Source organism: Camelus dromedarius, chromosome 29, assembly GCF_036321535.1.
Source record: "Camelus dromedarius isolate mCamDro1 chromosome 29, mCamDro1.pat, whole genome shotgun sequence".
In the NCBI taxonomy this organism is placed as follows: domain Eukaryota; kingdom Metazoa; phylum Chordata; class Mammalia; order Artiodactyla; family Camelidae; genus Camelus; species Camelus dromedarius.
In genome coordinates this window covers 13,921,587-13,938,822 of record NC_087464.1, presented here as the reverse complement: position 1 = coordinate 13,938,822, position 17,236 = coordinate 13,921,587, and the positions used below count along the sequence as shown (strand labels likewise).

General features: G+C 40.6%; 1 protein-coding gene across 1 annotated transcript in view; it reads right to left on the bottom strand.

Moving 5' to 3' along the window:
* Positions 1 to 17,236, bottom strand: part of AGBL1 (AGBL carboxypeptidase 1) — a 599,934-nt gene that overhangs the window by 274,529 nt on the left and 308,169 nt on the right. Inside the window, exon 19 of the mRNA XM_064480565.1 lies at positions 6,793 to 6,922. Within this exon, the coding sequence (XP_064336635.1) occupies positions 6,793 to 6,922 (130 nt within the window). The remainder of the gene's footprint in view (positions 1 to 6,792; positions 6,923 to 17,236) is intronic.

Here is a 17,236-nt window from a genome sequence, read left to right as displayed (position 1 = left end):
CCTAAAGTGAGAGACTTTCGCCTAAATTGGGCCATTATAGGTCAGAGTTCCAACATGGTCTTAGAAAAACAGCCTTTACTTACAAATCAGTTTTGACCCCCTCCAATGGCCAATGTGGGGTGAATTTGTTCACATTAAACTCAGCTGAACGTATCAATAACTAACTGGTTATGAGATTTCCCACAGGGGACCCTTTATTACCTGTAGTAAAATGCTAGAGGAGGTTTCCTGCCATCCCAGTGGTGTGTATTCTAATGGCCCTCTTTCCAGAGTATTTGTTACATCGAGAGAACCCATGTAAATGAACGCAAAGGCACACAGCTCAGTACGTGGCTTTGTTTTGTATACAGTGCCCTTCTGGTAAGTAATAACCATCTTAATCTCTGCTATTGATTTAAATGCTTGATCTGTGCCAGTCACGCTGCTAAGGTTTTACACACATGTACGATCAGTCTAAAATTCCTGACAGGAGGCTATCACTCAAATTTACAGATGAGGTTCAAATTCTACTAAGGTTAAAGGAGGTTAAGCGACTTGCATATGACCACCCATTGAAAACCACTCATTAATAAAATGTGCTTTCTTTCCAACTCTGATCAGTCTGGCTCCAAAGATTTTCCAAAACAAAAGATCTCACAACATTAGATTTATCGATGATGAAAAGCCTGTCAATCAGCAAAAATAAAAGACTGGATGACCAGGCTGACCCTGAGGTCTTGCCTAAGCTGATTTCTCCTCCCCATCTCTGGCCAGTGGTCCCTCCATGAGCAGTGAGTTTAACACCCAGAGAGGCACTTATGCAGGGAGTCCTTGGTAGGCTCCCCAGCAGTTAAAACTGCTCTTTTCCCTCCAGTTTTAGACATTGAAAGGAAAGAAGCAGCAGCCTGGCTGCCAGCTTTGGACACAGTCCCTGCGACCTTTCAGCCCAGGTGAGGCCTCTGCCACCTGACTCACTCAGTCGCAGGTACTAAAGCTCTCAAGGTAGAAGTGTTCACCTACCCACCTACCCATGCCTCCCAGTCCGTGAGAGGAGGCTTGTCCCCATTCCCTGGTTTGTGTTCCTATCTTGGAGGACTGTTGGTTGTCTTGGACCATAGGCTGGAATGTGCTTTGGCAAGCTCTGCTTTCTGGGACTAGAACTTTGTACTGTGTGTCCAAAGCCATTGGCCATGATCATCCCTGCCCTGCTCCGCTCACGAGATCAGTCTTTCCCAGACACGTGCATTGAGCAGACGAAGCACAGGTCTCCTCGTGTCCTCCTGCGAAGCCTGTTTTGACTCGCAGCCCTCTACCACAGAGAATAGCGTTAGAGCCAAACTAGCCTACCTGGCCCCGTCTCCGCAAATTTCTTCCCTTTTTCCCCATTTCCACCAGCTCTGGGCAGAGGCATCTTCAAAGGGGCTGAAAGGAAACACTGATCCAAGCAATTCCCTTCCTATTTCCCCTCCACTCTGACTCCTAACCTCACTCCATTTCGCAAAAAATGAAAAATAAGGAATCTGCTCAGAGTTCTCTGAAAAATCTGACTGATCCTCCCTGTAGCATATGGAGGACATCAGATTTCCAAGCCCTGTGATACACAGAAGGTTCACTGGAGATACCAGCGAGGAAGGGAGAGGAAACATCTTCTTTGCTTTCTGACGTAAGTTTATCCAAGACACTTTAGCAATGCACTTAAGTGTGGAGTATTTATGTCCCTGAAAGCACCTATAAACATGGTTTCTCGTATGCTAAAGAAGCACTGTTTAATCATTATTCTGATAGCATGGGAACAAATTTAAATTTTAAAAAATGCAATTAAATAATAATAATAATATTATTATTATTATTATTATTATTATTATTATTATTATTATTAATTATTTTATCCAGGACCTCCATGGGGTTTTTTCATTTGTTTTGTTTTTTGGTTTTCGGATTTTTTTCCCCCTACTATATATATATCGTCAAATACAAAAAGAGGAAAATTCTAGATTCAGTACCTTAGCCTGAGTCAGTAAAAATAAGCAACAATAACATTTGTTCTTCTGCAACTTCTGAGGAATAAAGTCGCGATAAAATAGTGTATATAGAGCATCTTGAGATCCTCGGAGACAAGGCTTTAGGAAGAGACATGCCATTTCTTTTTGCCCTCTCCTTTCATGCCTTTTTTGAAAAAGAAGCTGATTAACTAAAAACATATGCCAGAGGGACAGAATAAGACCAGGAAAATCGTTTAAGTAGCTGAAAGTTCTGTTCCATCAGGCCCCGGAGAAAGATAAAACCCAAATATGCCCTCCCCGTCCCCAGGCAGCAGGCGGCCTGGTCTGTGTGAGCGGTAAACGGAAATCAATGAGCTGCTCAAAGCGCGCTCAGTCCCTTTTCACCAACTCGCACTCACAGAGCAAGAGCCGAGGGGATGGGGATCGATGCCTCTCCTGATTCCGAAGCCCAGATCCTCTGCAGCAGCACAGGGGCCAGGCAGCTACAACAGCCCAGCTCAGAAGAGGCCATGTGCCTGGCTTCCCGGGAAGCGCCTGAGAGCTTTCCTCCACGCCCCAAGCCCCGCCCTACTGCCCCGGGGCCACATACCTCCTGGCCCTGGTGGGGAGCGCCGCAAAGAGGAACTCTTCAGCGCCTCCCACTGGTTGATTGTCAAGCCTGTCTACTTCTCTGGGCTTCTCTGCGTCCACGCCTTTTCTCTGGCTGGAGCTTTCTGACTTCTAATGGATCTTCTTCTCAGCCTTTCTACTCTGTTCTGGCAAAGATATCTCCCTTGGCTGGACTTGCATGCCTCTATGCTGGCCAGTTTTATGCTGCATTTCAAAGCTGTGTGACTTAGCTTTGATTTCTTTATCTTTAATTCTAAATAAAGTTAAATATGTCCATGCACAGATCTCGAATGAGTTTTGAGTCAGTGGGTTTTGCTGTAACTAACTCCTCAATCAAAATATAGAACATTTCCACTAACCTAGAAAGTTCCTTCCTGCCCCTATCCTATTATTTAATCCCCTGCTAGAGGCAACCACTGTTCTGATTTACTGAGCTTCAACTTTGCATAAATGGAAACGTAGAATATCTGTTTCTTAGCATCTAGCTTATTCCACTCAATGTGTTTCTGAAATTCATCCATATCGCTGAGTCTATCTGTAGTTCATTGCTGATGCCTTTAGCATTTTATTGCTGAATAGTATTCCAATGTATGAATATGCCAATTTTGTGTGTGTTTCTGGGCTTTTGGAATGTACTGGATCTGGAGATTTCCTGATCTTCTAACAAACAAGAGATACAGAAAATGGAAGTTCAAGAAAATGGGAAAGGGTCCATAAGATCAATGTAATGTGAGCTGAATCTATGCCATCAGTTAATAAAAAGTGTCCTTTCTTTTGGTCTGCAAGGTGACCCCCGAGCATAGAAAACTCACCAGGTCCTCAATTTCACAAGGTAGAAGAGCTAAGAGTTCATAATCAGGCCTGTAGACCTCCAAAGAAAGACTATTTCTCTAATTTACTACCAGGAAAACCAAGAAAAACCTTTACTCATCGTTCAACTCCAGCTCATATGGCATCTCCACTCTCCAGCTTTTCCATAACCTTGAGGGAAGGCGGTTCAATCTCTCATCTGTGTTCCTACAACTCACATGAGCCTTGGTTACAATTTTTATCATTTTTTAACTACATTGGTTTCTTTGCAGACCTGACTCCACTTTCTACCAAAGAAACATGGACTCCTCAAAGAAAAGGACAATCTTTTTTTTTTTTTAATAGCTTTGTACCTTCTGGCTCCCAGCACAATGATTACATACACAGTGTAAATGAGTGGACAAATGGATAGCTGCCCGGATGGATGGATGGATGGATGGATGAATGGATGGATGGATGGACGGATAGATGTGTGGATATTTGGATGGATGGATGGATGGATAGGTGGATGGATGGATGGGTGGATGGATGGATGGAGGATAGGTGGATGGATAAAACAATATGTCAAAAGTGCCATATTGCTCATAGACTTAATGAACTGCCAGGTCTTTGGCAACCCCCAGAAGTATCATGGTAGTACTTTCTCTCACTGTCTTACATTCTCATTGGTCCTGAGAATTCATGTTATTCTACCTGCCCATAGGTAAATGCCTCAATACCATCTAGAACCAGAATGTGGCTTCCTGATGCTGAAGAAATATTTTCATTAGAATCAGAGATGGGGCAAAGTCACACTTAACCTGCCACCATGGAGCCCAAGAGGCAATCTTGACTCTGGCAATCTTCCCGGTACAGGACAAGCCTGAGAACTGAATGAGTGATGGTGCTTCTGCTGTCAGCAGGAGGCTGGTTAATTATAGCCTCATAGGTAACTAAAAGGTGATGTGGAGCCTACTAGAGAGCTTTGTGACACTATGAATTGTGTTTAGTGCTCAGCTGTTTCTCACCCACCTCTCAGATGGTCCCAGCAGGAAACAGGTCTGTGGCTGTCATGTTTACAGTTAATTAATGTTTATTTATATTTTTAAACAAGACTTTCACCTGTCACGCTTTAAAATAAATGTTCTGCTCTTCAATTAGAGGTTGTCAGAGCGGAGAGGAATCCTGTTTGTTACGGGTTGAATGTGTGTATGCTTAAATGTGTATCAGATTGGAACCTCTTTTTCTGTAAGTCTCTCTCTCTCCTCCCAGAGGCTAAAGCTTCCTACTCAGAGAGACATATTTTTCAGGATCTTGACCCTGAGACTGGTGATCTGCTATGCAGGCCATGAACTTGCTTCTGGAGGGTAGACAGCATAGATTATAGTGTCTCTTTGGATGGGGCGTGGGGGTTGGCAGGAAAACATTGTGCATTTTGACCAACAAGCATTCTTAAAGGAAAAGGATGTGCTTGGTTCTCTTTGCAATAAAGCATTGACTCAGCAAGTATGAAGTGTTCAAACCCTGTACCTGCCAAAGAAAGGCCTGGCCCTTGACTGGCTCCTGGGAGATCACCTTGACATCTTAGGAATATTCAGTTAGGTAAGAGTGTCTTTCTCAACCTGGGGCCTTGGACCTTGTGAGGTTGGTGCTGACAATGTGATATATGCTGGGTGGGGCTCTTGTGCCACAAAGTGTCAGTCTGACCTCTGAAGGACTTACAGACTGAGTAACTAAGACTGGTCATGTGGGGTACCACGGCTACAAAATAACCCCTGATAAAAGGACCTCGACTCCTAGGCGTCAAGGCTCAGGGGAGCTTCCCTGGTTGGAAACACTCTGCACGTTATCACACGTCATTGCTGGAGAATTCAGCAGTGTTCAAACAACTCGACTGGGAGCAGACACCTGGACTTACACCTGTCTCTCCTGGACTCTGCCCTAGCGCTTTTTATCTTTGCTAATTTTAATCTGTATCCTTTCACTGTAATAAACTGTAACCATAAGCCTAAGAACTATTCTGGGTTCTGTGAGTCTTACCAGGGAATCACTGAACCTGAAGATAGTCTCAGGGACACCCTAACACATCCTCTCAAAGAGTAGGTGATGAGGAGACATGGGGTTGCAGCGTAGAAAAACAGGTGAGAACAGAATCTCAACTCTACCATATGCCTCCTGGGGATCTCAAGGAAATCACTTGACCTCTTAATCTTTTTGAGATTTAAATATGATTCTATATAAGATATTCATCCATTGTTTCACTAGCTGCTCATTGAATGTGCCACTGTCTTGATTACATAGTATACAATCAAAACGTGGTTAATGGTGGGGTGATTGTTTGAAGTTTGGCCATCTGTGAGCTTCTCCACATGATTTTAAGTCCCTTAGGTTAGATGAGCACTCTAAATTTGGACATATGCCCCTCTGCATTTTTGCAGACAGATATGTTCACAATTTGTAGTCAATAAATGATCATTTTTTACAGTTACTTGGTTAGCTTTGCCTCCTAACTTACCTTGGCCCTAAGCCTCTGGATTCAAATAGTCTGTTTTTCATCAATTGCACAGTTACTGTAGGCTTGGGAGAAAAGGTTACCCATGAAAGTGTGTAGAATGGTGCCAGTATCATCTTGGGAATGTAAAAAGTACCAGCTGAATGTGAATCTGAACACCTAGAGGATTGTTTTCTTTCCAAATGCTATTTCGTAGATGTATATACATTTTTTCCTTGACCAGTAACTGAAAAAAACAGAAAAATAAAGACCCAGGAAATGGGATGAAATACAATTTTTTGCCCAGTTTTCACCAATGAGTATTGAACTAATGGTTTGTCCAGGAACCAATGGTTCCTGTTGTGCATTAAATTGTTTCACAAATAGATATGTTGAAGCTCTCATCCCCAGTACCTATGAATGTGACCTTATTTGGAAATAGCCTCTGCGGATGTGATTAAGATGAGACCATACTGAAGCAGGATGGGCCCTATAAGAAGAGAGAAATTTATACCCAGACACACACAGAGCAAAGATGGCAGAGACTGGAGTTGTGCTCCCACTAGCCAAGGGATGCTAAGGGTTGCTGGCAATCACCAGAAGCTAGAAAGAGGCAATGAAGGGTTCTTTCTCAGAGGCTTCAGAGAGATCAGAGCCTGCTGACACCTTAATTTCCAGACAGCTAGACTCCAGAATTGTGAAATAATACGTTGCTGTTGTTTTAAGCCACCCCATTGGGGGTACTTTGCTATGGCGGCCTTGGGAAATGAACATGCACCCCTCCCCTCCATCCCCATTAGAGCTTGTCATACACAGGTCTTTTGCTTGTGTCTGGTTTCCTTGCCTGGACAGAAGGTCTACTACCTCCTGGAAGGCGGGAGGAAAGGGCCAGGAGTGTGGAAGCAGAGGGAAGTAACTCACCACGGGCCTCCGGCCGACGCTGCCCAGGTAGTGGAGGAGCCCTTTGGCGTGGTAAATCGTGGGCTGGAGATGCGCACTGGGAGACAGCCATTGTCTGTTCAAATCCTCCCCTCTCAGGGAGCATCTGTGACTGCAGGAACAAACCACAAGCCAACAAATACACATTTAGAGGAAAATAACTCGAGAAAATAAAGCTTGACAAGACAAACAATTAAAGTAATGAATCCAACTTCCCTCTGACTTCTGCTCAATTGGCATCAATTGACGATGTCCAAAAATCCACAGATCTGTCCTCTAAACTCCCAATATGTCATGATTATTCACAGCCCCCAAAAGAACTGGGAACCATACTTAACTTGATTTTGGGTTACCACTGTTTTAAGGCAAAGTTTAGGAAATGTAGTTCCCTGCTATGTGCATCCACAGAGGACAAATTCAGTCCATTTCTCTAGGCTCTGGGACCTTCAGTTGGACAAATGATTGAGCTGAGCTCAATCTATATTGTTGGATTTGTTACAAAGATATTTCTAGCTGGCCCAATAACTCTGCCAGGTGGATATGACTGCACTCCAGTGAAGAGACTGACGCTTAGAAATGGTTAAATAAATGGCCCAAGATCACATAACTTAGATCTAGGCTTCACACCCAGCTCTGTTTGCCTCTGAAAAAAAAGCATAAGGCTGTTTCTACCATCACTACTGCTTCCTCCCTGTCCATGCAGATGACACAGGAAGCTTGACATTTACCCAGAGAGCCAGAGTATCTTTTTCAAAGACATCATCATGGAATATTAGCACTAGAAATGAGCTCAAAATCGTACATCTCCTCATTTGGGAAAAGGAGAGGCTCACATCTGAAAGTATCAAGTCCTTTGACAAAGATAACACAACTGGTTAGTGTGAGCACTGACTGCAATTCAGAGGGAAGGAAACTGAGACGCTGAGTGGCAGGTAAGGGCATCCTAAAAGCCCAGGACCACCAGAGATTCCCAAGTGCAGCCCATTCTCCAGGGAGGCTCCCGGAAGCCCTGCTAAGATGTTATTTACCCAATAGGGCTAACAAGTGAGGTGCCACAGAATAGAAGGAAGCAGTGCAGCATCTCCATCACCTGGTCCTCCCAACCCCCTAGTCAGATCCCTACCGCCACCTCCTGCTGCCCTTGTCCTTCTATGCGTCAACTTGCTCAGATTGCGCACAGCTCCCTCTGAATAATTGTGCCTGTTTGCCTCCTTGCCACAACCCCCCTCCCCAAGCTCCATCCCTTCCAACCAACTCAACTTTCAGGCATCAGCACTGCAGGGAAACTTTCTTTGATCCCCAGGCCATTACATTCTGCCCCTATTTGTTTTAACAGCATCTTTAATTAGAGTTTTTATAAAACCTTTTTGAATTTTCAAAAATTTTTAATTTATTGTTATTTCCTTTGCCTTTGCAGTTAGATTGTAAGCCTCCTGGGGCCAGAAATAGTTTCATTGTTACCATCAGGACCCTAATACAGAAACTGTGTCAGAGTTGGTATTCAGGAAGTAATTTGGAACCAAAAAAATACACTAGCATTTAAATATAGAATCAGATACGTTTTCCATTTAAAGAAGAAAAAAGCACTATATTCAATAAATCTTGGAGGTGGGAAGGAAAAAGGTTCAGCCTCCTCCTTTCACCACTTTTCAACTCATGTTTCTGAAATTATCTTTAAATATTAGTTTCCTGCTGCATGTCAGCCCCCTTCACAGCTCACTGGAAAATGAAAATCTTTAGATTAATCATTTATCCCTATTTCACCATTAAAATATTTTGACTTAAGAAATGGTAGGGTTTTTGCATTTTCCTCTCTGACTTTTTTGTTCTTTTCTTGATTTTTTTTCTCCATCTTCTTTCTAATAGCAATGACATCTTGAAATAGGGTTTCTGCCTGGCGACCAAGGATAAAGGGAAAATTTGAATGGAAAGAAGCCAGTGTCCCAGACTTGCTCCTATGTTTAAATGAATTTCTTTTCTCACATCAAGGTACTTGCAGGCACAACAGCCCAGAACCTCAGGATTTTCTTTAACTGCTCTGTGAGTCTCCCTGCCTTGACCTGGATTCTTATCAACACTGGGGACTTGTTTTTCCCTCATAACGTCAAAAGTAATAAAATCAGTGGCAGCCCCTTAAAAGCATTCCTGTTTGTATAAATGAAAATGCAGGCATTATACGTGTCTAGCAGCCAGCAATTCCACACAACTTCCTCTACCTCTTCATTCCATATGCTCCATGGAGACCAAGTTCAAGGGCAAGGTCCACATGGAAAAGACTCAGAGGTTGCCACACAGCAGAAAGATCAGTGTAGATTACAATTCCAAAAAAAAAAAAAAAAAAAGTTTTGTGTTGCAATTAGAATAAGTCTGAGCGTTGGTTAAGAAGATCAAGTCCCAGCTCTCAGCTCTGTCACCAGATACGGGATTTGGGAACTCTTTGAGAGTCAATATTCTCACATGCAGTACAAGATAGGTATGTCTAGCTTACCTCCCAGGCTTATTTTGAGGGGCGAATGAAGTACCTGTTTTACATATCTCCATGGAGAAATACCTATGGAACTCTGACTCCACCATTGTCATGTCCATGTCATGTCTACACCTATATCCACATGCACATCTCCATCTCTATCTGTGTCTGCATCTCCATCCACACCTATAATGCTCAGGGATGCAGAGCAACACTTGGACTATGCTCATTAGTTCCTTGTCTCATCCTAATATTCTTCCTTAGGAAGAATAATCAGCAAGCTATACGCAGGTTGATTGGAAAGGAAGAGAATCTTGGCTAAGAACCTCAGACAAGAGGCTGTGGTTAGTTTTAAGTTCAAGCTGACTTGAGCACACTTAAGGATGGAAGCCATGAGACTGAAGAGAAAAGAATTTATCTAAGGGAAAAAATGCAAGGAAATAACAATGTGAATTGCTGGACAGACTGGGAGCCATTAAACAGTACAAAGGGGAGAATGACATGGAAGATTGTCTAAGTACATGGATTTGGAGAGAAACTGGGCCAGTGTGAGACTTAGGCAAGCTGTTAGTTTGGGATAAATTTTGTTTCTTTTGCAGGGGTCGAGGCAATGATGCATGCCTTTGGCATACGAAGGTTGTGTGAACTTGGGAAACCCATCTGTGTGCACTTGCACTCGGCGTTCTGTGTGTGGCTATGATTTTGAGAGTATCCATGTGTGTGCCCATGGCTTCAGCAGTTCCTACATCTTTGCAATTGCAGATTATTACAATATGTACTACACCTAACTCGAGTGCTTTTCCTTTTAAAGCAAATCCATTTTCTCCCAATCTCCAAATCCATTTGGCATTTTGTGTTAATAATATCAGAGACTCATGCAGTCAGAGGAGCCGCTTCCACTCTTCCCAGAGATTTGTTTAAAGCATCTGAAGATGAAATGCGCCCCATCTGATTATCTACTGTAGCGTTTCTGAAATGACAGCTGCTCCCTCTATGTGCAGAGAATTAGCAGATGGACAGCTATGACCGGCTGGCAATGAATTCAGTGCCTCTAATTTCTGAAAAGGGGTCATCCCTCAAATAGAGTTTGAAGTCCTGCTTTGCTCATGAGGAGAGTAAAATGGTAGCATTGCTATACGCCACCCCCCCTATTGAAAATCACACACTTACAGAGGGGGAAGAAAATACTTCCTTTTGGTTTCCGCAGGGGAAATCATTTGATCCAAATAGCCCTCCTCATTTTTTTTTTAAAGAAAACACTTGGGTTTAAGTACAGTCTAGTTTAAGATAAAGCCTTGGTGCACAAAATGTGTTAGATCTAGGGTGACCAACCATCCAGTTTGCCCTGGAATGTTGTGGTTTTAGTCTTGAAATTTCTACATCCCAAGAAACACTTCAGTCCCTGGTAAACTGAGACAACTGGTCACCCTGACGCTAGCTTCAAATTCTAGGGGGTGTTTCAAAAGTAGGGCCCCAGATCAGAATTGGGTCTGACTGTTAACATTGACTTTGAATGCTCTAGCTGGGGTGCACCCTGCTGCCTGCCTCAGGCACCTTCACTCCCTAGTTTTATCTCCGAGCGCCTTTCATGCATATTAGGAGTCTGCTCTGTTCTAGGTATTTGCAGCCGGTGTCCAGGATGTCTCTCTAACCATCAAACCTGCAGTTTTTGGTAGGACAAATTCCTTCTCTTAAGAAAAAAAAAAAGGTTTTTGATCTCCTGAAAAATATGGCCATTTTATGACCAAGCAAAAACATCTCAGCCAAAAGGATCAAAAAATGAATCAGGTCCACTAGACACTGACACAACATTGTAAACTGACTATACTTCAATCAAAAACCAAAATGAATCAGTAGGGCCAGTCCTAAGAGGTCACTGAATAAAAGCCACCAACTTCATAGTATCCTAAGTAAAGGACAGCTTTAAAGACTAGACAGACTAAGGGAAATAAGTCACTAGAAGCCACTTTTTTTAAAACATTAATTGTGGATTTTACGTATCTGCTAAGAATAGGGCTTACTGTGACAGGAGAATGGGAAATAAGTAATACAAACAAGGGCCTTGAAAAGTAAACCCTGAGCTACAGCTACCCTGAAGCAAAGAAAAGACCACAAGTCAGAGGAAGAAAGAGGAAAAGTGAGCCGCTTCCTGAAAGAGAATCTATAAAGCTGCAGTCAGACAATAAAATGATTCGAAAGTCCCCCATCCACCCGTGACTGATAAAAGGAGAGACGGGGCCCATCAGACCGAACGAGTGATGCCAGGCTTGATAATATTAGCACCCGCGGCACAGCAAGCTCTGAACTCTAAAGAGAGGCAGCGTGTTTGAGATTTAGCAAGCGCTTCACCATTCACTGCACAGCCTAGAAACAGGAGGCAGCATGGCTGCAGGAGGAGAATATTTATCAAGGTAAAGAGATGCAGGGGGGCTTCAGGACACGACAGAACAGCATGGGGCTCTCTGGGCCAGACACTGCACCTAGAGCTTTCCGAATGAAGTTCATCGCTTGGATGGGGAAAGGGAGGAAAGAGGGAAAAACAAAAGGCAGCTTCATCATAAGGCCACAATTGTTGTACAGCTCAAACCATCAGGGCTGCCACGGACATATGATTATGTTCAAGATATTTTCATCGTGCAGAATGCTCAGAGAGGCAAGGATCTAGAGAGAAGGGGAATAGAAGAGATCAAACCCAGGTGTCTCTCAACACCTCCAAGAACCCAGCAGTGTGGCACCAGCAGCCTGATCACCCCAGAACCGAGGTATAGGAAAGCCAAGGTCTTTAAGAGATGGGCCAGAAGCACTGACCAAGGTTCAGGTGCCAGCTTTGTTAAATAAATGACCCAGTGTTGACACATGAACCTAGGTGTGTCCAAATCGAAACTGGTTGTCTCTAGGCCCTTGTTCCTTAGAGTATGGCCACCAGGCCACAGCATCAGGGTCAAGTGGGGGCTTGTCAGATACGTAGAAACCTGAGTCCCAGCCCAGAATTTGCATTTTGACAAGATCCCCGGGGAGTCTGTATGCAAATTTAGTGCGAGCAGCAGTGCCTAATACTATTCCTTCAGGAAAGAAAGAAAATTAACACTGACAAGGGAACTATGAACTTAAAGACTTCATTGCCACCACACTTCCAGGAACCTAGAACATAAGCTATTTAAAAGGTCTAGCATCTCACTGAGAGCAAGCACCAGCTCCAAACGTTTAGAGAGGCCTCCTCCCCTCCTTCCCACCCCATGTCCCCACTATTGTATTAGCCTCTTGCATGTCTTAATCGGAAAACCAACATAGAGTTAAGATGAAAATGTGTTTTTATTTCTTAAGTTATTTTGACAAGTCTAATTTCATAATATCACACAAGCATCCGATGGAACAATTCAAAAGATGATAAGATTAAGACAAGCTTAGGTCAGGTCAGACTAGATTAAGGAGTGAGCAAATATAGGTGAACCCTAGAATATCGCTTGTATAAATCAAGTATATGCAACTAGTGAATTCACCTTTCTGCATAGCATTTGATCTCATATGCAACTGACTCAATAAAAATAGTTACCCCTGCCCTGAAATAGTTAATACTCTAAGTTTTCTTAAGCTATGTTTTGAGACCTACGGATATCTGTGAAGAATTTGCCAAACAAATACAAGTCAACAGTCAAACCTTAGTCTGTGCCACCAATTCTGGGACCAGCCAGGCAATAATCACTTGAAGTCAACTGTTGCAACTGGCTGACATTTTGGACCACATAGTAGCGTTTACCAGATACGAGTAAGAATAAGAATAAGTTCTGAACTTTTAAATCCATTAATAATCTTTGCAAAAAGTTGTCAGAATGGGAAATTGAAAAAGAACATTTTCAAAAATCAAGAACTCCATAACGTCAAAAAATATAAAAAACAATCTTTTGAAAAATTTCAACACTCATTCATGACAAAGGCAATCAAGAAAATAAGAATTGGTGGAAACTTTCTGAGTCACATATATGTGTTATATATATACACACACACACACACACATACACACACACACACATATATACACATATATATATGTATATATATGAGATTAAAGCCAGAAATCATGAAAGCCTTAAAGGAAGAACCCTTCTCTTTGTTATTTCCTGTAGTATTTATTTTTTAATTGAAATATAGTCAGTTACAATGTGTCATTTTCAGGTGTACAGCATAATGTCCCAGTCATGCATATATATACACATATTCATTTTCATATTCTTCTCCATTAAAGGTTATTAAAGATATTGAATATAGTTCCCTGTGCTAGACAGAAGAAATCTGGTTTTGATCTATTTTTATATATCGTAGTTAACATTTGCTAATCTCAAAATCTTATTTATTGGAGAAATTTCCACCAAGATCAGGTGCAAAGTAATGAAGACCACTATTACCATAATTATTCAACATATAACTAGAAGTACTATGCAATGAACTTAGACAAGAAAAATCAATTAAAAGCACACTAATTGGTAAAGAAGATGTGAAACCATATTGATTTGTCAGTGGTATTGCCAGCAATATGACCTAGAAAACCAATGATTAACTCAAGCAAAAATATAATTCAGTAACATAAAGGATATATACACCCATACAAAAGTAAATGCTTACGTAAGAGAGTGCTTGAATAACCTGATGCATTTTTTTAAAAAATGGAGTATTGTGCAACTGGTAAAAAAAAAAAAGGAAGGTATCTATGAACTCATACAGAATGGTGATTTTCAGGATATATAGTTAAGTGATAAAAAGATACATAAAATATAAAAAGCATATTTAAGAAGGAAGGAGACATAAGACAATACATATACATCTATTCATGTGAAAAAAAAATTATGAGATAAATCAGAAACTAGTAAGATTGATTACTTACAGAGGCAGATGGATACAGGATATAAAGCATGGATGAATGGGAATAGGGTAGGAGGAATAAAGGGTAAGTAACACTTCTCTGACTATCCCCCTCTATATTGTTCCAACTTTTAGAACCACATTAATGTTTCATATACTCACATGAATAAATAAATATAATCAACCATGAAATAAACATGCATAGATGTCCAAATGGATTACAGTTACAAATGAACTTAAACTCTACAGCAAATAAATCCCAGTCATGGATGTTAAGAAGGAAATAACTGACCTAAGTAACTTTAGATAAAAAATTTTGCTATAGACTCTAAAGCTAAAGACCAAAGGAACAGAACACAAATGTGTTTTTCACAGCACTGTGCAATTCTGAGCTAGCAATTCTAAGACTACTTTGGATATATTCTAGAATTGAGTAAATAAGTCAGTCAGCTATGAGCAACAACAACCAGGTTTCTCATAGTCGCAGAAAGGAGTTACAAACAAAGAATTAATTCTGTGATGTTGTATTGGAATCAGAAGTATCAGCATGAACTCATGGTTTCGTACAGAGAGACAAATAGATAAAGAAATAGATACAAATACATGTGTATTGTGTATGGTTGTATGTGTGTATTCATACCTTTATTTTCTAGCTCTGTCTACAGGAAGGACCTCGAAAGAATAACACCCCAGTAGGAATAACACCCACATAAAATGCCCAGATCACAGTTTCTAAGAACCATTATTTAATCAAAGGAATTAGGGCTTCTTAAAAAATGCCTGGCTTCAGAGGTGGGGCTGGGAAAAAAAGGATGTCAGTCTAGAACATATTTGGTGCCAGAAAGTAAAAAAGTACTCAGAAGTAATGGGGACATGTTAAAATGACAGAGGAATCCATTTTAAGGGAGTCCCAATGACCAAACATAGTAAGAACTGAACAATAAAATAAATAAAGTAATATATTATTATCCATAAATAAATATTCATGTTTGTACTTATACAGAGAAAGAGAAAGGAAGGAATGAAGCAAGGAAGGAAGGAAGGAAACGGCTCTTCATTTCAGTAGAATTCCAATTAGCAAATACAGAAGGAGTGAAGGAAAATAGTTATCTTTTGTGAAATATCACATTAGTAATTGTTGCAAGCAAGAATCATCAATGGATGCTAAAATTAGTGGGTGAAAGAAAATGTGAGGAATAACAGAATATGTACATGAACTCAGAGTATCTCTCCACAAGATGCTTATTCTTTTAAAGACAAAAAATAGTGACTTTATGGTGAAGAAACCTAACAGACACCCCCTTAACCAACTGATCGAAGGGAACATCACCATCAGTGATACGTGGCAACATCAAACACCCAATGACACAGTGACAGGAGACACTAAGAAGGCCACAGCACCACCTATGTGATGCTCTTGCCAAAAATACAAAATACGAGTCTAATCACCAGACAAACCTGAATTAAGATGTATTCTCCAAGTAACACAACAGCACTCCTCAAACATCCAGATCAAGAAAAACAAAGAAAAGACTGAGAAACTATTTTAGATTGGAGGAGATTAAGAAGACACAACTATTAATTGCCTTGTTGTGATCCTGGAGAAAGAACATTACTGGCATGATGGGTGAAATCTGACGAATGTCTGTAGAGTAATTAAAACGAGTGGCTTGATGTTAATTTCCTGAGTCCCGTCATTATACTGTGGATAAGTGAGATGATAGCATTTGAGGAAGATGGATAAAAGATATAAAGGGGTTTTTTGTACAGTTATTACAACTTGCCTGACAGGTGTCCATTATTTCATAATAAACACTTGAAAGATTTTCAAAAGTTGTAATTTGAAAAGAAAGAAATTATCTAATTCATGAAAAAAACAATATGTGTAAGAACTAGAAAAACTCAGAAGTGATGTAACAACTCAATAAATGGTTAGAAAAAGAAAATATAATTTTGTAAATGAAACCTGGAGTAGAAAAAATATGAGTGACTAAACCTGACAAATAATGCCTTATGAGAAAAACGTGAAAAGAAAAACATTTTTTAATCCTAAGGAAACAAAGAGAGAGATTGAAAGGATTGAAAATGACACATGATGACATACACTGAAGACAGGCGAACAGGGACCCACACAATAAGAGCGTCTAAGAAAGAAATCAAAGCCAAGGATCGAAACAAGTACTGAAGCTTATATTGAGAAAACTCACATGAAATAATCCAAAAAAATTAAAATCCATATTGAAATAGCTTATCATGTATCTGAGAATATTGATCCAGAACAATCGACATCAAGACATCATCTAGCAATATTACTGGATTTTAAAGAAAAAGAAAACTCATTGAGGACCTAGGCAATAAAGGCAGGTGACTTAAAAAGCGAAAATTAGGTTATCCTTTTCTGACAGCAAGGCTTCGGAAGAAAACTGAGAAGTGATATTCAAAGAATTAAGTAACACATTTAAGGAAAGAACATGTGAGACAAAGACGTTTTGCCTTCAACCACAATGATCTTCAAATACAAAAAAAAAAAAAAAAATACACTGTCACCAACATTCAAGAACTCAGGGAATATTATTCCCATGAGAATATTCTGTCCTTAGAAACATACTAGACAACAAACTCAGAAAAGCAAAACAGCCAGAGAGATATGGACATTTTCAATTTTTTATAAAAGTAACCTGTGGATACCAATGCAGCAGAATTTGTTTTACGTTATTAATAATAGCTCCTTCCACCAGAAATTCAGTCCTTTGAAGATAAGGTTGGGTCTTGTCACATCTCTGAGTCTCCAGAGCCTAGAAGAGCACTTGGCCCACAGAAATTATTTAATGAATGTATAGGAACATAAACAAAATGGCATTTAATTTAAATGTTCTAATTTAAATGTCCTAAATGTAGTGTGTTTAGTAAACGCTTATTACAGCAAAATCACTTGCAAAGAAAAATAGTTTTCAAGACCTTCAGATGCTTCCAAACACCGCAAAAGCAAATACATACTGTCCCCAGTGTTTATTTTTATCTTAGTTGTTGTGCCTTTGATGTAAAATAAAACGAACAATTATAGTTTACATAATATCAAAAGATCGCAACACGTGAAAAACA